General features: G+C 48.3%; 1 protein-coding gene across 1 annotated transcript in view; it reads right to left on the bottom strand.

Annotated features, from left to right (window-relative positions):
• The window catches only part of LOC135054880 (gastrula zinc finger protein XlCGF57.1-like), a 113,930-nt gene extending 86,790 nt beyond the window's left edge, over positions 1 to 27,140 (bottom strand). The window contains exons 1-4 of the mRNA XM_063958311.1: positions 26,487 to 27,140; positions 17,231 to 17,365; positions 16,909 to 17,100; positions 15,717 to 15,840 (exon numbers count right to left, since the gene is read on the bottom strand). Coding sequence (XP_063814381.1) covers positions 15,717 to 15,840; positions 16,909 to 17,100; positions 17,231 to 17,308 — 394 coding nt within the window. The 5' untranslated portion in view covers positions 17,309 to 17,365; positions 26,487 to 27,140. The remainder of the gene's footprint in view (positions 1 to 15,716; positions 15,841 to 16,908; positions 17,101 to 17,230; positions 17,366 to 26,486) is intronic.
• Between the last annotated feature and the right edge of the window lie 533 nt (positions 27,141 to 27,673).

Genomic DNA, 27,673 nt, shown 5'->3' with positions numbered 1-27,673 from the left:
ACTAAATAACCCTGACTAAATGCACTTTTTCTTAACTAACACTGTCAACAGACATGTAGAATACATACCGTATATACTCGAGTATAAGCCGAGTTTTTCAGCACATTTTTTGTGCTGAAAAAGCCCCCCCTCGGCTTATACTCGAGTGATGCTCCGTAACTGTTGCCTGGGAAAACTTACTCTCCCGTGCTCCCCCGCTGTTTTGTGAAGGAGGGACACGGAGGGCACAGCGCGCGCCTCTCCTGTGTCCCTCCTGCGTCTCCGGCGGGTCTAAATGAAGTACCCGTTCGTGAGCTCTGATTGGCTCACGAACCGGCACTTCATTTAACAGACCCGCCGCAGCCGCCGGAGAGACACAGGAGAGGCGCGCGCTGTGCCCTCCGTGTCCGTCCTTCACAAAACAGCGGGGGAGCGTAAGTTGTACCTGGCACTGGGGGAGCATATTTGGCACTTGGGGGGGGGGGGCATATGTGGCACTGAGGGGGCATATCTGGCAGTATGAGGGCATATCTGGCACCGTGGGGGCATATCTGGCACCGTGGGGGCATATCTGGCACTGTGGGGGAATATCTGGCACCGTGGGGGAATATCTGGCAGTATAAAGGGCATATCTGGCAGTATAAGGGCATATCTGTGTTACGTTCTTGGTGCTCTGGACAAAGAGGTGTAGTATAGCAACTCCAAGGCACCAGAACGTGACGCTGAAGTAATGGCCAGGTGTGATGGTAACCCCTAGCAACCTACCTCCGTTGTCTCACCCTCTTTGTCCGCTTACGCCTGCGAGACTATGGTTTCTTGGGCCCACGGCAGCCGCGTTTGAAGGGCGGATTATGTCTGCCCAACTCCGATGCCCCCAGGTCTTAATGTGAGACAAGGCGTAAACCGAGACGGGATGAGAACAAGGGGACCTCTAACTAAACAAAATAGAGAGCTAGGGGCTACTGAGAAACCTAAAACTAAATATATGTGCGGCACGCCGCCAAAGAAAAGAACAACAAAGGTACCACTGTCCACTCCCTACACGGCACCGTCGTGTACCGGGGAGGACAGCGAGAGCGGAAACCTCCGCAAAAACACCAGTACCAAATAAACACAAGGACTCAGCGTCCTAGGCCGCAAGACGTGGCAGAAGCCACTACTCACGAAACCGGGAGAGAACCCCAACGAGCGAGAACCCCGAGAAGACTGTTATAGGTACACTCGAGCAGAGAACTGGAAAGATTCGCAGGACCAGCTTCTGAACTCCAGGACTCAGGATCACAGGGAGCAGGATCAACCAGATAACAGCACGCCGGACAATAAACTCTGCAGGGCAGGAACAGCATACAGGAAGCTATCACCTGCGAGGCTGCAATGTGCTTGATTCTAATAAAAAGGACCTGCTGCCCAATGACAGGAGAGCCAGCAAGACCAGCCCCCAGACCCTAATTGATAATTGCCGTGCAGCTACCCTGCTGCACAAGCAACTCATCAGGCTAGATCAGTATCTGGCAACGGGGAACGCGGGCAGCCAGTGGCGTCCCCGTTGCCAGGGACCCGGCGGCTACAGCACGCACGGCGTCCCGGCGTTGCTAGGCGCCGGGCCGGCGAAGAGGGAGGTGCGGCGGCCGTGACCGTCGCTCAGCAACAGTCGGAGCGGCGTCATGGACCGCCGCGCCTAACAGTACCCCCCCCCTTGAGGAGGGGTTAAAGAACCCCTAAAGCCGGGTTTCTGAGGAAATTCCTGAAAGAATAATCTCTTAAGTTTAGGGGCATGTAAATCCTTATTCAGGACCCAAGACCTTTCCTCCGGGCCATAGTCTTTCCAGTGAACCAAAAAATAAAGCCGGCCCCGAGAAACTTTGGAATCTAAAACCTTCTCCACCAGGAATTCTTGTTGCCCCTGAACATCCACCGGAGGTCTACCCTGGGAAGTCTTCCACGGGAATTTCCTGGAAAAAATATATTGCTTCAGAAGAGAACAGTGAAAAGTGTTGCCAATTTTGAGTGACTTAGGCAACCGTAGCCGAAAAGCCACAGGACTTACTTTTTTTACAATAAGAAACGGTCCAATAAATTTGGGTCCCAGTCTAGCCGAGGGTTGTCGGAGCTTGATGTTACGGGTTGACAACCACACCTTATCTCCCACCTTAAAAGTGCACGGGTGTCGGAACCTATCCGAAAACATTTTCCCTCGGAAGGCAGCCTTCTTAAGGGCAAGGTGCACCTTTTTCCAAATCATTCCGAGACGGGAAGTTAAGGTCAACGAAGAGCCTGGAAAATGAGGATAAAAGGAATTGGCTCTAGGATAAAAGCCCAGGACCGAAAAGAATGGAGACTCCTTGGTGGAAGAATGGCAAGAATTATTATAGGCAAACTCGGCCAAAGGAAGAAATTCAGACCATTCTGAAGTTTGGCCGAATACAGCCGTAAATACTGTTTTAATGACTGATTAACACGTTCAGTTAGTCCGTTAGACTGTGGATGGTATCCAGATGTTAAAGAGAGTTTCATATTTAATGAGGCACAAAAACATTTCCAGAAACGGGCAATGAATTGTGGTCCCCGGTCAGAGACAATATCCACGGGTAAACCATGGAGCCTGAAAACATGGCGGAAAAACAAAACTGCCAAAACTTGAGCGGAGGGTAATCGGGGAAGAGCAATGAAGTGGGCCATCTTACTAAAACGGTCTACTACCACCCAAATGACCTGGAATCCAGCTGAAAGAGGAAGGTCCACCACAAAATCCATGGAAATGTGTGACCATGGCCTGAGAGGAATGGCTAGAGGCATGAGTTGCCCGACCGGCAACGATCGGGAAATCTTGTGCTGAGCACAAACCTGACAGGAAAGGACAAATTCCCTTACGTCCTTAGAAAGATTAGGCCACCACACTGAGCGAGAGATTAACTCCAAGGTTTTAGTAATACCCGGATGACCAGAAACTTTATTATCATGAAATTCAGCTAGGACAGTGACTCTCAGAAATTCAGGGACGAAGAGACGATCCGCAGGAGTGACACTGGGAGCCTGCTGCTGAAGCTGGACTAGCTGTGTAAATAAATCCTGCGTGAGGCCAGCCCGGATGACAGACGATGAGACAATGGGGGTAGTAGCCGGGTGACTATTGTGAACCGTGAGAAAACAACGTGACAGGGCATCGGCCTTCGTATTCTTGGAACTGGGCCCGAAGGTGATGATAAACTTGAATCGAGTAAAAAACAGCGCCCAACGTGCCTGTCGAGCATTAAGCCGTTTAGCTGACTCAATATACTGCAGGTTCTTGTGGTCAGTGAACACAGTAATGGTATGCCTTGCTCCTTCCAGCCAGTGCCTCCACTCCTCGAAGGCCCATTTAACTGCCAGCAATTCTCGATTACCAACATCATAGTTGGATTCTGCGGAGGATAATTTTCTGGACATGAAGGCACATGGGTGTAATTCCAGAGACTCCGGGTCTTCCTGAGAAAGGATGGCTCCCACTCCAACCTCTGAGGCATCCAATAAAGGGGAGATCTGGGTTAGGGTGTCTGAGTACTGGAGCTGAGACAAAGGCCTGTTTTAGGGCCAGGAAGGCAGACTTGGCTTGAGGCGACCAATTGGAAGGGTCCGCTCCTTTTTTAGTCAATGCCACAATAGGAGCAACTAAATCCGAGAAGGCATGAATAAAACGCCTATAATAATTTGCAAACCCTAAAAAGCGCTGGATTGCTTTTAAGTTTGTGGGTTGTGTCCAATTTAGGATTGCCTGGAGTTTCTTTGGTTCCATGTAAAACCCCTTTGGAGAAATAATATACCCCAAGAAGGACACTTCTGTGATGTGGAAATCACATTTCTCCAGTTTAGCGTACAAATGATTCTCCCGTAACCTCTGAAGGACCAGTCGCACATGGATAATATGTTGTTCAGAGGACTCTGAGTAAATCAAAATCTCGTCTAAATAAACGACTACGAATTTTCCTAGAAAGTCACAAAGGACATCGTTAATGAGATCCTGAAATACAGCAGGAGCATTAGACAGACCAAATGGCATTACCAGGTATTCATAATGTCCCGACTGTGTGCTGAAAGCCGTCTTCCACTCATCCCCAGATCTTATTCGGATGAGGTTGTAAGTCCCTCTAAGATCGATTTTGGAGAAAATAATGGCATTACGGAGCTGATCAAACAGTACCGAAATCAGTGGCAAGGGGTAGGTGTTTTTTACAGAAATCTTATTCAACGCCTGATAATCAATACATGGTCTGAGCGACCCATCTTTTTTCTCAACAAAAAAGAATCCTGCACTCAATGGAGATTTCGAGGGCCTAATAAAGCCCTTCTTCAGGCTCTCCTGTACATAATCATCCATTGCCGTAGTCTCCGGGCCAGACAGGGCATATAGTCTCCCTTTGGGCAGAGAGGCACCGGGAACTAGGTCAATGGCGCAGTCATAGGACCGATGAGGAGGCAGAATATCCGCATTACCTTTGGAAAAAACATCGGCAAAGTCCTGATATTCCAAAGGAATAAGTTCTGGGGTGACAGCCGCGACCCAGACTGGATGGGAAATACATTCCTTAACACAAAAGGAATCCCATCGGGAAATCTCCCCAGACCGCCAATCTATGGTGGGATTATGAAAGGCAAGCCAGGGGTGACCTAAAACGACGGGAACAGCCGGACAATGGGTAAGATAGAACTCGATTTTCTCTGAATGTAGGGCCCCCACTGTCAGTTGTACTGGAGGTGTGCGGTGAGTAATTGCCCCATTAGAAAGTGGACCACCGTCCAAGCCGTGCATGGTGATACGTTTATCCAAAGGTATCTGCGGAATGCCCAAAGCCTGAGCCCAAACAAGATCCATAAAATTTCCTGCAGCTCCGCTGTCAACGAAGGCCGACACCAATGAACTGAGACTACCAAAGGAAATTTTTACAGGAATTAACAAGGAATCGTTAGAGGAGATCAATTGCAGACCCAAGTGAACCCCCTCACAATTCACTAGGTCAGAACCTTTCCCTGCTTATTTGGGCATTTACGCGCAACATGTCCCTTGCCACTACAATACAAGCAGAGCCCAGAATTCAGCCTTCTGGCTCTTTCCTCTGGGGAAAGCCGGGAGAGACCCATTTGCATGGGCTCCTCGACGTCCTCAGGGAAAGCATACACACATGGACTAGGCCTGAAATTAGCTCCTCTTTCAGCCCTCCGCTCTCGGAGACGACGGTCAATTTTAATAGCAAGCTCCATGAGTTTATCTAAAGTCTCTGGAGCGGGGTACTGAAGGAGACTGTCTTTGATAACTTCAGACAAACCGAGGCGAAACTGACTGCGCAGGGCCGGGTCATTCCAGCCACAGTCGTTCGACCAAAAGCGAAATTCGGTACAATACGCCTCTGCGGGATTTTTTCCCTGCTTAAGTGCACGCAGGTGGCTCTCTGCCGACGCTTCTCTATCAGGGTCGTCATACAAAAGGCCTAAGGACTTAAAAAAGGCATCTACCGATAGCAAGGCTGCGTCATCGGCTTTTAACCCAAAAGCCCAGGTTTGCGGGTCGCCTTGAAGCAAAGACATCACAATCCCACCCGTTGAGACTCAGTACCAGAGGATCGGGGCCTTAAACGAAAATAAAGTTTACAAGCTTCCTTAAAATTAAAAAAAATCCTTTCAGTTACCTGAAAAGCGGTCAGGAAGATGCATCTTTGGTTCAGGAATCATACCCGGGGAGGCTCGTAAAAGATCTTCCTGCGATCTCACCCGAAGGGTAGGATCCTGAATCATCTGAGTGAGTTCCTGAATCTGATTGGCCAAAAGCTGGCTGGGATTCGGTCCTAATACTGCCAGATTCATGAGGCCGAATTTCAACGCCACCAGATACAAATAACTCTTTTTTTGTGTGTGTTAGGCCGGTGATAATGTTACGTTCTTGGTGCTCTGGACAAAGAGGTGTAGTATAGCAACTCCAAGGCACCAGAACGTGACGCTGAAGTAATGGCCAGGTGTGATGGTAACCCCTAGCAACCTACCTCCGTTGTCTCACCCTCGTTGTCCGCTTACGCCTGCGAGACTATGGTTTCTTGGGCCCACGGCAGCCGCGTTTGAAGGGCGGATTATGTCTGCCCAACTCCAATGCCCCCAGGTCTTAATGTGAGACAAGGCGTAAACCGAGACGGGACGAGAACAAGGGGACCACTAACTAAACAAAACAGAGAGCTAGGGGCTACTGAAAAACCTAAAACTAAATATATGTGCAGCACGCCGCCAAAGAAAAAGAACAACAAAGGTACCACTGTCCACTCCCTACACGGCACCGTCGTGTACCGGGGAGGACAGCGAGAGCGGAAACCTCCGCAAAAACACCAGTACCAAATAAACACAAGGACTCAGCGACCTAGGCCGCAAGACGTGGCAGAAGCCACTACTCACGAAACCAGGAGAGAACCCCAACGAGCGAGAACCCCGAGAAGACTGTTATATGTACACTCGAGCAGAGAACTGGAAAGATTCGCAGGACCGGCTTCTGAACTCAGGATCACAGGGAGCAGGATCAACCAGATAACAGCACGCCGGACAATAAACTCTGCAGGGCAGGGACAGCATACAGGAAGCTATCACCGGCGAAGCTGCAATGTGCTTGATTCCAATAAAAAGGACCTGCTGCCCAATGACAGGAGAGCCAGCAAGACCAGCCCCCAGACCCTAATTGATAATTGCCGTGCAGCTGCCCTGCTGCACGAGCAACTCATCAGGCTAGATCAGTATCTGGCAACGGGGAACGAGGGCCGCCAGTGGCGTCCCCGTTGCCATGGACCCGGCAGCTGTGGACGCCCGGCGTCCTAGCGTTGCCAGGGACCCGGCGGCTACAGCACTCACGGCGTCCCGACGTTGCTAGGCGCCGGGCGGGCGAAGAGGGAGGTGCGGCGGCCGTGACCGTCGCTCAGCAACAGTCGGAGCGGCGTCACGGACCGCCGCGCCTAACAATCTGGCACTGTGGGGGCATATCTGGGCACTATGAGGGCTGTGTACGGATAGAGCTGCATTTCCCACCCTACTCGAGTCAATAAGTTTTCCCTGGTTTTTGTGGTAAAAATAGGTGCCTCGGCTTATATTCGGGTCGACTTATACTCGAGTATATACGGTAAGTGTCCTGTAAAATGCATAGCGCTGACATGCAGGCGGCTTTACAGAGGAGGATTTGCCCAAACAGTCCCAGGATCAGCTCAGCTTGTCCAAATGGCGCCCAAACGCTGACAGGGAGTGAGGGAGAGAGAGATATGCAGCTCCAGGGCGGGAACATTTACTCTAAATGGTGCCCTGAGGCTGGGGGAGGGACTACAGGTCAAAGCCTTATCCCCTTGCTGGACTTCACCACAGGGTACTGGGGGCCTTAGCAAACGGATTTTTGAGAGAATCCGACCTGTGCCCTTGCCCTGGTGGTCTAGTGGGGTCCCTGTACTGCCACAGTGTCCAACCACCAACAACTGTATGAGACTGGAGAAGGTATAAAAGAAGCTCCAGGTTAGGGATATTTCATAATCTCTCAGTGGATAATACAATATCATACCCCAGCCCCCCCCCCCCCCCCCCCCCCCCCTATGTGGAGTGTGCATAAGTGATCTGTATTCTAAAATGTGTCTAGATTTAAAAATAAGATTTTACTCACCGGTAAATCTATTTCTCGTAGTCCGTAGTGGATGCTGGGACTCCGTAAGGACCATGGGGAATAGCGGCTCCGCAGGAGACTGGGCAAAACTAAAGAAAGCTTTAGGACTACCTGGTGTGCACTGGCTCCTCCCTCTATGACCCTCCTCCAGACCTCAGTTAGGATACTGTGCCCGGAAGAGCTGACACAATAAGGAAGGATTTTGAATCCCGGGTAAGACTCATACCAGCCACACCAATCACACCGTATTACTCGTGATACTATACCCAGTAAACAGTATGAACAATAACTGAGCCTCTCAACAGATGGCTCAACAATAACCCTTTAGTTAAACAATAACTATATACAAGTATTGCAGACAATCCGCACTTGGGATGGGCGCCCAGCATCCACTACGGACTACGAGAAATAGATTTACCGGTGAGTAAAATCTTATTTTCTCTGACGTCCTAAGTGGATGCTGGGACTCCGTAAGGACCATGGGGATTATACCAAAGCTCCCAAACGGGCGGGAGAGTGCGGATGACTCAGCAGCACCGAATGGGCAAACTAGGTACTCCTCAGCCAGGGTGTCAAACTTGTAGAAATTAGCAAATGTGTTTGACCCCGACCAAGTAGCTGCTCGGCAAAGTTGTAGAGCCGAGACCCCTCGGGCAGCCGCCCAAGAAGAGCCCACCTTCCTCGTAGAATGGGCTTTCACTGATTTAGGATGCGGCAGTCCAGCCGCAGAATGTGCAAGCTGAATCGTACTACAGATCCAGCGAGCAATAGTCTGCTTTGAAGCAGGAGCACCCAGCTTGTTGGGTGCATACAGGATAAACAACGAGTCAGTTTTCCTGACACTAGCTGTCCTGGAAACATAAATTCTCAGGGCCCTGACTACGTCCAACAACTTGGAAGCCTCCACGTCTTCAGTAGCCGCAGGCACCACGATAGGTTGGTTCAAATGAAAGGCTGATACCACCTTAGGGAGAAACTGGGGACGAGTCCTCAATTCTGCCCTATCCATATGGAAAATCAGATAAGGGCTTTTACATGACAAAGCCGCCAATTCTGACACACGCCTGGCCGAAGCCAAGGCCAACAGCATGACCACTTTCCACGTGAGATATTTTAATTCCACGGTTTTAAGTGGCTCAAACCAATGTGACTTTAGGAAATCCAACACCACGTTGAGATCCCAAGGTGCCACTGGAGACACAAAAGAGGGCTGAATATGCAGCACTCCCTTAACAAAAGTCTGAACTTCAGGTAGTGAAGCCAGTTCTCTCTGGAAGCAAATCGATAGAGCCGAAATCTGGACCTTAATGGAACCCAATTTTAGGCCCATAGTCACCCCTGACTGTAGGAAGTGCAGAAAACGGCCCAGCTGAAATTCCTCTGTTGGGGCCTTCCTGGCCTCACACCACGCAATATATTTTCGCCAAATGCGGTGATAATGGTTTGCGGTCACTTCTTTCCTAGCTTTAATCAGCGTAGGAATGACTTCCTCCGGAATGCCCTTTACCTTCAGGATCCGGTGTTCAACCGCCATGCCGTCAAACGCAGCCGCGGTAAGTCTTGGAACAGACAGGGCCCCTGCTGCAGCAGGTCCTGTCTGAGCGGCAGAGGCCATGGGTCCTCTGAGATCATTTCTTGAAGTTCCGGGTACCAAGCTCTTCTTGGCCAATCCGGAACAAAGAGTATAGTTCTTACTCCTCTTCTCCTTATTATCCTCAGTACCTTGGGTATGAGAGGAAGAGGAGGGAACACATAAACCGACCGGTACACCCACGGTGTCACTAGAGCGTCCACAGCTATCGCCTGAGGGTCTCTTGACCTGACGCAATATCTTTCTAGCTTTTTGTTTAGGCGGGACGTCATCATGTCCACCTGTGGCCTTTCCCAACGGTTTACAATCAGTTGGAAGACTTCTGGATGAAGTCCCCACTCTCCCGGGTGGAGGTCGTGCCTGCTGAGGAAGTCTGCTTCCCAGTTGTCCACTCCCGGAATGAACACTGCTGACAGTGCTAAGACGTGATTTTCCGCCCATCGGAGAATCCTTGTGGCTTCTGCCATCGCCGTCCTGCTTCTTGTGCCGCCCTGTCGGTTTACATGGGCGACTGCCGTGATGTTGTCTGACTGGATCAGTACCTGCTGGTTTTGAAGCAGGGGTTTTTCCTGACTTAGGGCATTGTAAATGGCCCTCAGTTCCAGAATATTTATGTGTAGGGAAGTCTCCTGACTTGACCATAGTCCTTGGAAGTTTCTTCCCTGTGTGACTGCCCCCCAGCCTCGAAGGCTGGCATCCGTGGTCACCAGGACCCATTCCTGTATGCCGAATCTGCGGCCCTCTTGAAGATGAGCACTTTGCAGCCACCACAGCAGAGACACCCTGGTCCTTGGAGACAGGGTTATCAGCCGATGCATCTGAAGATGCGAACCGGACCACTTGTCCAACAGGTCCCACTGAAAAGCCCTTGCATGGAACCTGCCGAATGGAATTGCTTCGTAGGAAGCTACCATTTTTTCCAGGACTCGCGTGCAGTGATGCACCGACACCTGTTTTGGTCTCAGGAGGCCTCTGACTAGAGATGACAGCTCCTTGGCTTTCTCCTCCGGGAGAAACACTTTTTTTCTGTTCTGTGTCCAGAACCATCCCCAGGAACAGTAGACGTGTCGTAGGGACCAGCTGTGACTTTGGAATATTTAGAATCCAACCGTGCTGTCGTAGCACCTCCCGAGATAGTGCTACCCCGACCAACAACTGCTCCCTGGACCTCGCCTTTATCAGGAGATCGTCCAAGTACGGGATAATTAAAACTCCCTTTTTTCGAAGGAGTATCATCATTTCGGCCATTACCTTGGTAAATACCCTTGGTGCCGTGGACAGACCAAACGGCAACGTCTGGAATTGGTAATGACAATCCTGTACCACAAATCTGAGGTACTCCTGGTGATGATGGTAAATGGGGACATGCAGGTAAGCATCCTTGATGTCCAGTGATACCATGTAATCCCCCTCGTCCAGGCTTGAAATAACCGCCCTGAGCGATTCCATCTTGAACTTGAATTTTTTTATATATGTGTTCAAGGATTTCAAATTTAAAATGGGTCTCACCGAACCGTCCGGTTTCGGTACCACAAACATTGTGGAATAGTAACCCCGTCCTTGTTGAAGGAGGGGCACCTTGACTATCACCTGCTGGGAATACAGCTTGTGAATTGCCTCTAGCACTGCCTCCCTGCCTGAGGGAGTTGTTGGCAAGGCAGATTTGAGGAAACGGCGGGGGGGGGGGGGGGGAGACGTCTCGAATTCCAGCTTGTACCCCTGAGATACTACTTGAAGGATCCAGGGATCCACCTGTGAGCGAGCCCACTGATTGCTGAAGTTTTTGAGACGGGCCCCCACCGTACCTGGCTCCGCCTGTGGAGCCCCAGCGTCATGCGGTGGACTTGGAGGAAGCGGGGGAGGACTTTTGCTCCTGGGAACTGGCTGTATGCTGCAGCTTTTTCCCTCTACCTCTGCCTCTGGGCAGAAAGGACGCGCCTTTAACCCGCTTGCCTTTATGGGGCCGAAAGGACTGTACCTGATAATACAGTGCTTTCTTTGGCTGTGAGGGAACATGGGGTAAAAATGCTGACTTCCCAGCTGTTGCTGTGGAAACGAGGTCCGAGAGACCATCCCCGAACAACTCCTCACCCTTATAAGGCAAAACTTCCATGTGCCTTTTAGAATCTGCATCACCCGTCCACTGCCGAGTCCATAATCCTCTCCTGGCAGAAATGGACATTGCACTTATTTTAGATGCCAGCCGGCAAATATCCCTCTGTGCATCTCTCATGTAGAAGACTGCGTCTTTTATATGCTCTATGGATAGCAATATAGTGTCCCTGTCTAGGGTATCAATATTTTCCGACAGGGAATCTGACCACGCAGCTGCAGCACTGCACATCCATGCTGAAGCAATAGCTGGTCTCAGTATAATACCTGAGTGTGTATATACAGACTTCAGGATAGCCTCCTGCTTCCTATCAGCAGGCTCCTTTAGGGCGGCCGTGTCCGGAGACGGTAGTGCCACCTTTTTTGACAGACGTGTGAGTGCTTTATCCACCCTAGGGGATGTTTCCCAACGTGACCTATCCTCTGGCGGGAAAGGGTACGCCATTAGTAACCTTTTAGAAATTACCAGTTTCTTATCGGGGGAAGCCCACGCTTCTTCACACACCTCATTTAATTCCTCAGATGGGGGAAAAACCACTGGTAGTTTTTTCTCCCCAAACATAATACCCTTTTTTGTGGTTCCTGGGGTAATATCAGAAATGTGCAACACATTTTTCATTGCCTCAATCATGTAACGTGTGGCCCTATTGGAATGTACATTTGTCTCATCGTCGTCGACACTGGATTCAGTATCCGTGTCGACATCTGTGTCTGCCATCTGAGGTAGCGGGCGTTTTAGAGCCCCTGATGGCTTTTGAGACAGCTGGGCAGGCACAAGCTGAGAAGCCGGCTGTCCCACATCTGATATGTCGTCAAACCTTTTATGTAAGGAGTTGACACTTTCACGTAATTCCTTCGACAAGTCCATCCACTCAGGTGTCGGCCCCGCAGGGGGTGACATCACATTTATCGGCACTTGCTCCGCCTCCACATAAGCCTCCTCATCAAACATGTCGACACAGCCGTACCGACACACCACACACACACAGGGAATGCTCTGACTGAGGACAGGACCCCACAAAGCCCTTTGGGGAGACAGAGAGAGAGTATGCCAGCACACACCAACAGCGCTATATAACACAGGGATTAACACTATAACTGAGTGATTTTTCCCAATAGCTGCTTGTATACACAATATTGCGCCTAAATTTAGTGCCCCCCCTCTCTTTTTTACCCTATGTAGTCTGGAAACTGCAGGGGAGAGCATGGGAGCGATCCTTCCAGCGGAGCTGTGAGGGAAAATGGTGCCAGTGTGCTGAGGGAGATAGCCCCGCCCCTTTTTCGGCGGACTTCTCCTGCTTTTTTCTATGTATATCTGGCAGGGGTATTTTACACATATATAGTCTCTATGACTATATTATGTGTTTTTTTGCCAGCCAAGGTACTTAATATTGCAGCCCAGGGCGCCCCCCCCCAGCGCCCTGCACCCATCAGTGACCGGAGTGTGAGGTGTGCATGGGAAGCAATGGCGCACAGCTGCAGTGCTGTGCGCTACCTTGTTTGAAGACCAAAGTCTTCTGCCGCCGATTTCCAGGACTCTTCTTGCTTCTGGCTCTGTAAGGGGGATGGCGGCGCGGCTCCGGGAACGGACGATCGAGGTCGGGCCCTGTGTTCGATCCCTCTGGAGCTAATGGTGTCCAGTAGCCTTAGAAGCCCAAGCTAGCTGCAAGCAGGTAGGTTCGCTTCTCTCCCCTTAGTCCCTCGTAGCAGTGAGTCTGTTGCCAGCAGATCTCACTGAAAATAAAAAACCTAAAATAAACTTTCTTTTTCTAGCTCAGGAGAGCCCCTAGTGTGCATCCAGCTCAGCCGGGCACAAAATTCTAACTGAGGTCTGGAGGAGGGTCATAGAGGGAGGAGCCAGTGCACACCAGGTAGTCCTAAAGCTTTCTTTAGTTGTGCCCAGTCTCCTGCGGAGCCGCTATTCCCCATGGTCCTTACGGAGTCCCAGCATCCACTTAGGACGTCAGAGAAAGTGGGATACTCGTACAGATTCTAGACTCACGCTTGACTCTCCCGTACATGCGTGGGGGCAACTAGCTGTTGCAACGGTGTAGAAACACCGGCAGCCAAACTCACCCCCTGCCTGATCTCACTCCATCCTTGCTGCTTTTTATATGGGGCTGTGAACTTTGTGTCTGGTATGTAAGTGTGGCATATAGTCATACAATTATTTTACAAATAAATATTGAGGAATATTTGTTTCTGGAACACAGGAACTTGTATCTAGTCAGGCAGCTTTGATTCGTCTAATGACGTGATCTCCATTGAACTCTTCCTTGCTCAAACACCGACCCCCTGTGCATTGGAAATTCAATGAATCCCTTTAACATAACATACTGAAAACCCCAGCTAGAGGAGGCTTGGGATGAATATATCTAGGGGGCTATTCAATTGTTCGTCCTAATGCGATCAAGGACGGCCATTGTTACTATTCAATTGTTTTAGGCGCCTATTAATTATCGCGGGTGTCTCGCCCAGGTAGACAGGGTTTAGTTGTCTAAAGCGGCAAAATCCGTCTAAACTAATGGGCGCGATGAGAAAAAGTCCTGTTTGGTAACTCCAACAACCAAATTCTCGCACATTTCAGCTCGCTGCCTCCGGGGCTACGAGGTGAGATGCGACTGCTGCGGCTAATGGCAATCTGATTGCAGCAACGATTGAATAGCTCCAACAGACGCCCACTATTGAATAGCCCCCATAGAACATAATAGGACACTCAAGCCCACCAAAATCACTGTTTTTGAATGAACAAGTGCATTCAACAAGCGCCTTCCAAAGAAAAAAAAAACAAACACAAACAAATATTAAGACAAATTAAAGCACTGTAGCAAAACATTGGGGCATTGCAGACCTCCCTATACGGAATTGTTTTCTTGTGATGAATTAGCGGATTTGGTGGCATCATTTCACGTTCCCAACAAATTGGTGGCAGACAAAATTAAACAGACAGAGGACACTAAGCAGCAGATATTTTCACTGGTGCCAAAGAAAACATAATCAGGTAAAACGCTAGCCAGAGCCCTCACAGTATATAGAGCTGTAACCTTTATTCACTCCATTACAGACAACACCAGACGCATCACCATGACACCGGAGACACCGCCTCTACATTTATTGATCCTATTACACCAAAGTTTATTATTTAGCTGGGGCTAGCCCCACCTTCCCAAAACTGACAGGAAGCTATTAACTTATATCTAACTGGGATTCGGCTCCCTGGTCTTCCGGCAGATGATAGATAACCTAGGGAAGCGGATTACACTGGGAGAATTAGAAGAGGCTATTAAGTCCACTCCATCAGATAAACACCCTTGGCCAGATGGCTTTCCCAGGAGGAGGAGGAGGAGGAGGTTGCTTCTCTTTTATTAAAGGCCTGCAATACCATCTCTGACCAAGCCCCATTCTTGCGGTAGTCACTGATAACCCACATCTCTATCATTCCTATCAGCTGTAAGGACCCCTCTGTGTCCAAACTACCAGCCAAGTACCCAACTAAACATCGCCATGAATCTATTTGCTCAATTGTTGGTGGATATACTTAAGTCACTGCTGCCAAACTTATTCTTAGCGACTGAAAGGGCCCGTCTAGGAGACCCACGGTAACAGTACTAAACTGGACTATAGCCTAAACAATTGTACAATGTACTGCTGCGACCAGCCACTAATTATCTGTCTGTTGTGCTGCCATTGTGCAGTATGTCTGATAGATCTAATAATTGGTCAGCCACATCTAGCAGTGTATGTGCTGTGGCTGGGCGACCAACATCTGTTCCCTCACAGGAGTGGAATGGGGAAATGTCTCCTCCTCAGGGGAGAATCGCAGTGTATAGCTAAGATATCTGACAGTTTCTGCTTGTCAGATAAAATCCCTGATGGTCTGACATACTCTAATGGGCCCTACACACTGGCAGATAATACTGAACGATGTGAATGTTCCCGTTCATTAACGAACGAGAACTCGTTCATATCGTTCAGTGTGTAGGTACCAACAATGAACGATGCCCGGCTCCGCGCATCGTTCATCGTTGGTGCCGGGTCGCTTATGCATGCAGGCCAATATGGACAATCTCGTCCATATTAGCATGCAGTGCTATGGAGCTGGGTGATGGGTGGAGTGAACAAACTTCGCTCCCCCCGTACACTCCCCCCGTCAGGCAGCTCGGCGGCGGATCGCCAAATGTGTAGGAGCCAGATCTCACAGTGTATACCCAGCTTATGGGATGGGGGTCCAATCTTTTACCAAAATATATATTCTGTACCTCCCTCTTGCACTCCCCATTCCATCTCGCTCCTCCTTACATGCTAACAGGTTCTATCAAACAACACTTTTTTCATATACACTGGCCTTGACCACCTACAAGTCTAGCTTTGACAGTCTCATCTTACCCAGTGATGTGAGTGGGCGGTGATTCTCCATCATGACGTCCTTGTACAGATCCTTGTGTCCCTCTAAATACTCCCACTCCTCCATGGAGAGATAGACAGTGACATCCTGACACCTTAGAGGAACCTGACACACACAATGACACAGTCATCACCCAGACACCTCCCCTGGTGTTACTATATAATGTCCCATTCCCAGCAGTCACCTCTCCAGTCATCACCCAGACACCTCCCCTGGTGTTACTGTATAATGCCCCATTCCCAGCAGTCACCTCTCCAGTCATCACCCAGACACCTCCCCTGGTGTTACTGTATAACGTCCCATTCCCAGCAGTCACCTCTCCAGTCATCACCCAGACACCTCCCCTGGTGTTACTGTATAATGTCCCATTCCCAGCAGTCACCTCTCCAGTCATCACCCAGACACCTCCCCTGGTGTTACTGTATAATGCCCCATTCCCAGCAGTCACCTCTCCAGTCATCACCCAGACACCTCCCATGGTGTTCCTGTATAATGCCCCATTCCCAGCAGTCACCTCTCCAGTCATCACCCAGACACCTCCCCTGGTGTTACTGTATAATGCCCCATTCCCAGCAGTCACCTCTCCAGTCATCGTCCAGACACCTCCCCTGGTGTTACTGTATAATGTCCCATTCCCAGCAGTCACCTCTCCAGTCATCACCCAGACACCTCCCCTGGTGTTACTGTATAATGCCCCATTCCCACCAGTCACCTCTCCAGTCATCACCCAGACACTCCCCTGGTGTTACTGTATAATGCCCCATTCCCAGCAGTCACCTCTCCAGTCATCACCCAGACACCTCCCCCGGTGTTACTGTATAATGCCCCATTCCCAGCAGTCACCGCTCCAGTCATCACCCAGACACCTCCCCTGGTATTACTGTATAATGCCCCATTCCCAGCAGTCACCTCTCCAGTCATCACCCAGACACCTCCCCTGGTGTTACTGTATAATGCCCCATTCCCAGCAGTCACCTCTCCAGTCATCACCCAGACACCTCCCCTGGTGTTACTGTATAATGTCCCATTCCCAGCAGTCACCTCTCCAGTCATCACCCAGACACCTCCCCTGGTGTTACTGTATAATGCCCCATTCCCAGCAGTCACCTCTCCAGTCATCACCCAGACACCTCCCCTGGTGTTACTGTATAATGCCCCATTCCCAGCAGTCACCTCTCCAGTCAGCAGCTGAATGATCTTGTTGGCGAGTTCCAGGATCTTCTGCTCATTGTCTCTCTCAAGGATCAGTGAGTGAGGTGGAGGCTCAGCGATTGGGATCTGGGTCCTGCTCAGTCCTCCTGACACATAGGGACGGCTGCTGCTGGGTCTTTCACATTCACTGTACTTCTTCAATGGTACATAATCCTAAATGAGGAGACAGGCACTAGTAAATATCGTAGAAAAAGATGGCTCACTACTCTATAATGTTCTGAAGGCCCCATGTTGTTATGACTGAGAGCATTAATGTTATTGTCACGCTCCAAGAAGCCCTCACCTCTCCGGTCAACAGGTAGATGACCTCCAGGGTGAGGTTTAGTATCCTCTCAGTCATGTGACTCCTGTCACTGTCCATCCTGTAGACCGGGTAATGGACTCTGATCCTGGTGGGATGACTGATATAAGATGCTCCCTATATGTATAGACATGAAGTACATTAACTCATTTCCAGTAAAAATTTGCATCCATTTTGCAAGTTTTCATTTTATCTGTGGAATTTGAAAATGTAAAATAACAAATGAACATGTTGATCTATTTCCAGTTAACTTAAGCTATGACATTTTCTGAGCAATAACCTGGATGAACCAAATCTTACCAACATTCGAGGTGTCAGGGAAGCCTGAAACTAATTGTGTCAATGCATGCCCTATAGTAGCTAAGTGCAAGTTTAATAAAGAGACTTACGGGCCCTACACATTGATCGATCCGCCGCCGAGCTGCCCTGACGGCGGATACTTCCGACGAGCGACCCGGCGGCGGGGGGGGAGGGGGGGGGGGGGGGCAGTGACGGGGGGAGTGAAGTTTCTTCACTCCCCCCGTCACCCGGCTCCATAGAAGTGCAGGCAAATATAGACGAGATCATCCATATTGGCCTGCATGCACAGGCGACAGGGCACCAGCCCAGGGCCGCGCATCGTTCATTGCTGGTGCCTCCACACTCAAAGATATGAAGGGTATCTCGTTCATTAATGAACGAGCTCGTTCATATCTTTGAGTAATATCGCCAAGTGTGTAGGGCCTATAATACGTTTATATCACATTACATTTACAAATATGGCAAAGTGATTTGAACGAAAGCCCACAGCAGGCAGCTAACAGATCCACTACACGGTCAGTGACAAATGAGGATAAGGTTGTTCAGCACAATTTAAATTTAACATATTTAAAATAAGATTTTAAACCTACCGGTAAATCTTTTTCTCCTAGTCCGTAGAGGATGCTGGGGACTCCGTAAGGACCATGGGGTATAGACGGGCTCCGCAGGAGACATGGGCACTCTAAGACTTTAGATAGGTGTGAACTGGCTCCTCCCTCTATGCCCCTCCTCCAGACCTCAGTTATAGAACTGTGCCCAGAGGAGACTGACAGTACGAGGAAAGGAATTTTGTTAATCTAAGGGCAAGATACATACCAGCCCACACCATACACACCGTACAACATGGTATATACTAAACCAGTTAACAGCATGAACAATACAGCATAAGCCAGCGACTGATCTCAACTGTAACATAACCCTTATGCAAGCAACAACTATATACTGTACAAGCCTTGCAGAATTTGTCCGCACTGGGACGGGCGCCCAGCATCCTCTACGGACTAGGAGAAAAAGATTTACCGGTAGGTTTAAAATCTTATTTTCTCTTACGTCCTAGAGGATGCTGGGGACTCCGTAAGGAACATGGGGTTTATACCAAAGCTCCAGACCGGGCAGGAGAGTGCGGATGACTCTGCAGCACCGATTGAGCAAACATGAGGTCCTCATCAGCCAGGGTATCAAACTTGTAAAATTTTGCAAAAGTGTTTGAACCCGACCAAGTAGCCGCTCGGCAAAGCTGCAATGCCGAGACGCCTCGGGCAGCCGCCCAAGAAGAGCCCACCTTCCTAGTGGAATGGGCCTTTACCGAATTTGGTTACGGCAATCCAGCCGTAGAATGAGCCTGCTGAATCGTGTTACAGATCCAGCGAGCAATAGTCTGCTTAGAAGCAGGAGCGCCAACCTTGTTGGCTGCATACAGGACAAACAGTGCCTCTGTTTTCCTAACCCGAGCCGTCCTGGCTACATAAAATTTTTAAGGCCCTGACTACATCAAGGGACTTGGAATCCTCCAAGTCACCCGTAGCCACAGGCACCATAATAGGTTGGTTCATATGAAACGACAAAACCACTTTAGGCAGAAATTGAGGACGAGTCCTCAAATCTGCCCGATCCACATGGAAAATCAGATAGGGGCTCTTGTGAGACAAAGCCGCCAATTCGGACACCCGCCTCGCAGATGCCAAGGCCAATAACATGACCACTTTCCAAGTGAGAAACTTTAATTCAACTGTTCAAACCAGTGTGATTTAAGGAACTGTAACACCACGTTAAGGTCCCACGGTGCCACTGGGGGAACAAAAGGAGGTTGGATGTGCAGCACTCCCTTTACAAAAGGCTGTACTTCTGGGAGAAAAGCCAATTCCTTCTGAAAGAATATAGATAAGGCTGAAATCTGCACCCTAATGGAGCCTAACTTTAGGCCCATATCCACTCCTGTCTGTAGAAAATGGAGAAAACGACCCAGCTGAAAATCTTCCGTAGGAGCATTCTTGGCTTCACACCAAGACACACATTTCCTCTAGATACGGTGATAATGCTTCGCCGTTACCTCCTTCCTAGCTTTGATTAGAGTAGGGATGACTTCCCCCGGAATACCTTTCCTAGCTAGGATTCGGTGTTCAACCGCCATGCCGTCAAACGTAACCGCGGTAAGCCTTGGAACACACAGGGCCCCTGTTGCAACAGGTCCTCCCTGAGAGGAAGAGGCCACGGATCTTCTGTGATCATTTCCTGAAGATCTGAATACCAGGCCCTTCGAGGCCAATCTGGAACAATGAGTATTGTCTGCACTCTTGTTCGTCTTATGATTCTCAATATTTTTGAGATAAGTGGAAGTGGAGGGAACCGACTGAAACACCCACGGTGTCACCAGGGCATCCACCGCCACTGCCTGAGGGTCCCTCGACCTGGAACAATACTTCCGAAGCTTTCTGTTGAGGCGTGACGCCATCATGTCTATTTGAGGAAGTCCCCAACGACTTGTTACCTCTGCAAAGACCTCTTGATGAAGTTCCCACTCTCCTGGATGGAGATCGTGCCTGCTGAGGAAGTCTGCCTCCCAGTTGTCTACTCCCGGATTGAAGACCGCTGATAGAGCGCTTACATGATTTTCCGCCCAGCGAAGAATCCTGGTGGCTTCTGCCATTGCTGCTCTGCTCCTTGTCCCGCCCTGGCGGTTTACATGCGCCACGGCTGTGACGTTGTCTGACTGGATCAGAACGGGTAGGTTGCGAAGAAGCTTCTCCACCTGTTACAGGTCGTTGTATATGGCCCTTAATTCCAGCACATTGATGTATAGACAAGCCTCCTGGCTTGACCATATTCCCTGAAAATGTTTTCCTTGTGTGACTGCTCCCCATCCTCGGAGGCTCGCGTCCGTGGTCACAAGAACCCAATCTTGAATGCCGAACCTGCGACCCTCTAGAAGGTGAGCACTCTGGAGCCACCATAGGAGAGAGACCCTGGCCCTGGGGGACTGGCTTACCCTCCGATGCATTTGTAGATGGGACCCTGACCACTTGTCCAGAAGGTATCACTGAAAAGTTCTCACATGGAACCTGCCGAACGGAATGGCCTTGTAGGCCGAAACCATCTTTCCCAATACTTGAGTGCATTGATGAACTGACACTCTTTTTGGTTTCAGGCACTAAAACAGGAGAGGAGAAAGACTCTATGTTGGGGCACTCTTTATCAAATATTAGACATTTAAAACATAACTTTTAATAATTATACTAAAAATGAAGTGACACAGTTACACACGGCGCGTTTACTGAAATCACCGGCGGCCACTTAGGTAATTAAATCTACATTATATATACTCTCATATGAGCCACATTAATCACCAGTGAGCAAGCCTACATATTGGTGAAACGGGCCGTTTGGTTAAGTGGGATTCAGTGGGACTGCGCAGCCCACTCCCAGACAAGGAATACACCGGTTTAGTAAGCGCCCATTCAGGGCAACAAGATTTATTATATCATTTATTTCCTTAATTTTTTTCATCTTTTTCTTAATTGTTATTTATCTAGGGACCTCCTATACAATTCTCTATATTCATCAAGCTACCTCCTTCATTACATTACATTTTGTTTATGTGCATTAATATGCAATAGGAGTGCAGTAATTAAGCAACAATAGTGCATTTATGTTTGTTCTGCACTAGGGGTTTGAATTTTTTTAGTAAAATATCTTTTTATTTAGGAACCTCCTATACAATTCTCTATATTCATCAAGCTACCTCCTTCATTACATTACATTTTGTTTATGTGCATTAATATGCAATAGGAGTGCAGTAATTAAGCAACAATAGTGCATTTATGTTTGTTCTGCACTAGGGGTTTGAATTTTTTCAGTAAAATATATTTTTTGCAAGGAAGATGAAGGTATTCTTCTTTCTTTTTTCAATAAGCTAAAGGTGTCTTTTTTTGCACACTAATAATCTCAGTTTGTTGATATTAAATTGTCATGAACTTATTTGTGTGATCTAAATATAACACTAGCCTTTATCTCATTAGTAGTTATTTGTGTACCACATCAGTCTTTATCCTACAAGTAGAAAATCAGTGTGTTCTGAATTTTTATTATTCTCTACTGTACAAACTGCAATATAATCTGTCATCAAATCTGTATAGAGATTATCTTTATATGTTCTTTCTGATATACAGCCTACAAATTTCATGCTCTCTCATCCACTAATCTGGACAGCAGAAGCACTTTGGTAGTCATACTCTCTCATTCAGCAGATTACGGCCATACTCCACAGGATACGCCTGATCCCGTTCGATCTTGGAAGCAAATCTGTGGCAGGCCTAGTCAGTAACTGTGTGGGGGACCAGCAGTGAACACCAGGTGCAGTAAACAACCCAGCTGAACAGCAGAAGTAAGACACCCCCCTCAATTACTCTATCTTTTTCTTATCTCTCCTGTATCTCAAAACTCTTGGGAGTTACTATCAAACACGCTATATACAAAATATTGTCTTTATTAAAAATATTGTCTTTATTAACAATTTTCTTTATTATATACATTGTTTTGTTAGCACATTCTCATACCAAACCAGCACTTATCCGTATTTTCAGACTTTTGTCTGTAGCAAAAAGTTGAATGATACAATATTCATTAAGTAAAAGCCTTCCTGGTTACACGGCTGCCTAAACATAGAGCAGTAGGTGTATAAGAACCCTTATAGGCAACATTCAAATTTGTTATATCACATATACCCTCTTCTTTACTGGAAGCATTCAAAACACGGAGGTAACTAAACCAAGGTATTTTTCCTCTGGGATCAAAAATACAACCTGTCATATACTATAGACAGATCTTTCCCAGCTAATTTATTAATTACAAATAATTTTCACCAAGGCGCTTATTACTACATATATTTAAATAAATTGTCAAGATTAGCATAATTTATATGCATCATCATCTGTATAAATCCATAAACTGTGTCACTTCATTTTTAGTATAATTATTAAAAGTTATGTTTTAAATGTCTAATATTTGATAAAGAGTGCCCCAACATAGAGTCTTTCTCCTCTCCTGTTTTAGTGCCTTAAACTTACTGACTCTGGGAGCACCACCGATTAGTAATTGGTACACTCAGTGTACATTATCAGTTTAAAGTCGGTCACAGACCAAGAACCTATATTGGTCAATGTCTGTATCAATAACCTGTTGCAGAACTATCCCTGTAAGATTTATCTTACTCTTTTTGGTTTCAGCAGGTCCTTGACCATGTTCTGGAGTTCCTGGGCTTTTTCCATTGGGAGAAAAACCCTCTTTTTTTCCGTGTCCAGAACATGCCCAAAAATGACAGCCGAGTTGTCGGAACCAACTGTGACTTAGGTAGATTTAGAATCCAGCCGTGTTGTTGTAGTAGTCTCATGGAGAGAGACACGCTTTTTAGTAACTGATCTCTCGATCTTGCCTTTATCAGGAGATCGTCCAAGTATGGGATAATTGTGATCCCCTGCTTGCGCAGGAGCACCATCATTTCCGCCATTACCTTGGTGAAAATTCTCGGGGCCGTGGAAAGCCCAAACGGCAACGTCTGAAACTGGTAATGACAATCCTGTACAGCTAATCTCAGGTACGCCTGATGCGGCGGATATATGGGGACATGAAGGTATGCATCCTTTATTTCTAGTGACACCATAAAATCCCCCCCCCTTCCAGGCTGGAGATCACTGCCCAGAGAGATTCCATCTTGAATTTGAACCTTTTCAAATATAGGTTTAGGGATTTTAGATTCAGAATTGGTCTGACCGAGCCATCCGGCTTCGGGACCACAAATAGGGTTGAATAAAACCCTTTCCCCTGTTGTACTAGGGGAACCTTGATAATCACCTGCTGTTGTAACAGCTTTTGTATGGCAGCTGAAACTATTTCCCTCTCTGGGTGAGAAGCTGGCAAGGCCGATTTGAAAAATCGGTGTGGAGGCACATCTTCGAACTCCAGTTTGTAGCCTTGGGATACAATTTCTACCACCCAAGGATCCAAATCCGACTGAACCCAGACCTGGCTGAAGAGTCGAAGACGTGCCCCCACCGGTGCGGACTCCCGTAGCGGAGCCCCAGGGTCATGCGGTGGATTTTGTAGAGGCCGGGGAGGATTTTTGTTCCTGGGAACTAGCCGTAGCTGGTGTTCTTTTCCCTCTACCTCTACCTCTGGCGAGGAAGGAAGATCCACGACCCTTTCTGAACTTATGCGACTGAAAGGACTGCATCTGGTATTGAGGTGTTTTCTTTTGCTGTGGGGGAACGTAAGGCAAAAAAGAAGACTTACCCGCGGTAGCTGTGGAAACCAGGTCCGCGAGGCCCTCCCCAAATAAAACTTCACCTTTGTAAGGCAAAGCCTCCATATGTCTCTTTGAATCAGCATCACCTGTCCATTGACGGGTCCATAGGGACCTTCTAGCAGAAACTGCCATGGCATTGGCTCTTGAACCCAACAGCCCAATATCTCTCGCATCCTCTCTCATATATAACGCTGTATCCTTGATGTGACCTAAGGTCAACACAATACTATCTTTATCTAGGGTGTCAATGTCAGATGACATGTTATCTGCCCACGCTGCAATTGCGCTACCCACCCATGCCGACGCTACTGCAGGTCTGAGCAGGGCTCCCGTAGTCGCATAAATTGATTTTAAGGTAGTTCCTGCCTGCGATCCGCAGGATCCTTTAGGGCCGCCGGGGACGGTAGTGCCACCTTTTTGGACAAGCGCGTCAAGGCCTTGTCCACCGTGGGCGAGGATTCCCACCGTAACCTGTCCTTTGAGGGGAAAGGATACGCCATAATAATTCTCTTGGGAACCTGCAGCCTCTTGTCTGGAGTTTCCCAAGCCTTTTCAAATAAGGCGTTCAGCTCATGAGATGGGGGAAACGTTACCTCAGGTTTCTTTTCCTTAAACATGCAGACCCTCGCGTCAGGGACCGAGGGGCCCTCTGTGATATGCAAAACATCCTTTATTGCAATAATCATATATTGAATACTCTTGGCCACTCTTGGGTGCAACCTTGCATCATCATAGTCGACACTGGAGCCGGAATCCGTGTTGGTATCAGTGTCTGCTATCTGGGAAAAGGGACGTTTATGGGACCCTGAAGGGTCTTGTGACACAGTCAAAGCCATGGATTGACTCCCTGCTTTGTCCTTGGACTCTGCTTTGTCCAATCTCTTATGTAATAAAGCCACATTAGCATTTAAAACATTCCACATGTCCAACCAATCAGGTGTCGGCTGTGCCGCTGGAGACACCACCACCATCTGCTCTGCATCCTCCCTAGACGAGCCTTCGGCTTCAGACATGTCGACACACACGTCCTGACACCCCCACACACACTGGGATATATGAATATGGGGACAGACCCACAATAAGGCCCTTTGGAGAGACAGAGAGAGAGTATGCCAGCACACACCCAGCGCCACTAGATACTGAAACAAAGTCCCAGCCTGTACAGCGCTTTATATACACAATTTAGCACCAAATAAATGTGCCCCCCCCCCTCGCTTTTGCCCCGTTACTTGTTCAGCAGGGGAGAGTCCGGGAGCAGCTTCTCTGCAGCGTGCTGTTGAGAAATTGGCGCTGGTTAGTGCTGGAGGATCAAGCTCCGCCCCCTCAACGGCGGGCTTCGGTCCCGCTATTTTTCTTTATACTGGCAGGGGATTTATTATATACTGCCTCCGCAGTATCTATATACTTGTGCCAGGCTTATGTGAGGTAAAAATTGCTGCCCAGGGCGCCCCCCCTGCGCCCTGCACTCTTGCTGTGCCTGTGTGTGTTTTGGGAGCAATGGCGTGCAGCGCGACCGCTGCGCGGTACCTCATGAAGATCTGAAGTCTTCTGCCGTCTTTGAAGTCTTCTTGCTTCTTATACTTACCCGGCTTCTATCTTCCGGCTCTGTGAGGATGACGGCGGCGCGGCTCTGGGACGAACAGCAAGGACGACACCTGTGTTCCGACCCTCTGGAGCTAAAGGTGTCCAGTAGCCTAAGAAGCAGAGCCCATCAGTCCAGGAAAGTGGGTCTGCTTCTCTCCCCTCAGTCCCACGAAGCAGGGAGCCTGTTGCCAGCAGCGCTCCCTGAAAATAAAAAACCTAACAAAAGTCTTTTCAGAGAAACTCAGGAGAGCTCCCCTGCAGTGCATCCAGTCTCCTCTGGGCACAGGATCTAACTGAGGTCTGGAGGAGGGGCATAGAGGGAGGAGCCAGTGCAAACCCATTCTAAAGTCTTAGAGTGCCCATGTCTCCTGCGGAGCCCGTCTATACCCCATGGTCCTTACAGAGTCCCCAGCATCCTCTAGTACGTAAGAGAAAATGTAAATAGTTTTAATGTACAGTACAATAGCAATATGGCAATCTGTCACTTCCCCATGTGAGGAATTGTGCAGTGCAACCGGTGACTGGCTCACGCTGCACATCTCAAAGTATAGAAAAGGAAAAAAACTAAGCGCTTGGGTGAGAAGCACTGCACTTTGATTGTCAGCAGCCTCCTGATAAAGGGAATTGCCAGTCCCTTGAAACCAAAACCAACCAACAGATAACAAGTGGCGCTTGACAATCAGATAAAATTAAAAAACATTTATTTGTATACAATGTGTAAAAATTACAACAAACTCCCGGGAGAATAAAATAATAATATAAATTTCACAGCAATAAAAATGTGCACTATTTTATAGCTTCATTATCAATTACTCAGAAAACCATTAGTAATAGGTGAACTTATTTGCACATGCTTATTTGGTAACTGCGCCTGGGAAGTTTTCAGCTGTGTTAGGTTCACTAAGTACACACAAAATTTTAATGAAAAAATGTATGTGACTAATGAATATTAAATCTGAACATGAGTCACTCACGGCTTTATATGCCAGAAGAAATTGCGTGCATCACAGATCCATTGCAGTGGATAACTGGTTAAACAGTGAATGAAAGAGTTACCTCCGCTGGGCAGGAGCCTGTTCTATCCTTACTCCCTGGTGTCGTCTCACCGATCCGTCAGGGACATACACCAGAGCCTCAGCGGGTATGATTGATGCTGCGCCGTGCAGGGAGCCCCAACAAGCCGTTCCAAGTGGTCCACGCTACCTCCGGTACCTCCGCACTTTGCAGACAGGAGGCTGTGTAGCTGGTGATCCGGAGTTTACCGGTCTGCGCCGGGCTGAGAAGGAGCGGCACCCGCTGCTTGCGCTTCCCCAGGTTACGTAGTCGGCTGTGGCCACGGGAACTGGAGCTGTCATGCAGGTGCTCCCGATGGTGATAATGATTAAACGGGCTCCTATGCACGGTTTAAAAGTTGAACAGCAGCTGATTACAATGTGGATCCTTGCAAAGAGAAAGCCTGTGTCCTTACATCTCAAAGTATATCTCTTTATCTGTACACACCCTGTTCTGCTAGGGTTACATTCTAAAGCCACCTCATGATCCTCCTTCCAGTCACACACTCCTTATCCACCAACATTATTCTTATTACTAACCCAATTTTACACACTTCATGCTTCCTTTCTGCACCCCCAACCCAATTCTGGACAAAAAAATTTAACTTTTAGTAATAGGGGCGATTTAATTGTTTTATCGCACCCAATCTCCCATCTAAAGTGATGGGAGATCAGGTGGCGATAGGCAAAGGCTTTTTTTCCCCACAGATTGCGCCCATAAGTGTCGTGTTTAGCTGGGTAAGGCGCCCAAACGGGTCACATTTTTGCACGTTTAAGCTCGCCAACGTGGGAGGTCTGCAAAACTGAAATGTGTCTTCCCTCAGCTAATAGCGCCTGAACGGAGAAACAATTGAATTGCTCCATCAGGCACCATCTATTGGTGGCTGCGGGGAAAAACAATTGAATTCCCCCCTACATGTCTGCACTAATTATACAGCAGACTAATCAGTATGGTTTAGATTTCAAACTTTTCCATTTTTTTTATTTCATATGTTATCAGGTGCTGCATTAACCTTGTGGCAGTATATAGATACGAATGCTTCGTTTTTTATATTTCAAGGCATGCATTTTAACATTTCAAATTATTACTAATCTGCCAAAAATAACTGTATGACCATCCTGCAAGCAATCCTGATCCCTGGTTGAAATGTACTTGATTATATTTGGACACAGCAGTAACCTGAGTCTATA

The sequence above is a fragment of the Pseudophryne corroboree genome, chromosome 3 (assembly GCF_028390025.1).
Source record: "Pseudophryne corroboree isolate aPseCor3 chromosome 3, aPseCor3.hap2, whole genome shotgun sequence".
NCBI classification, from domain to species: Eukaryota; Metazoa; Chordata; class Amphibia; order Anura; family Myobatrachidae; genus Pseudophryne; species Pseudophryne corroboree.
The sequence above is the reverse complement of the archived record's forward strand: the minus strand, read 5'-3'. Positions and strand labels throughout refer to the sequence as shown.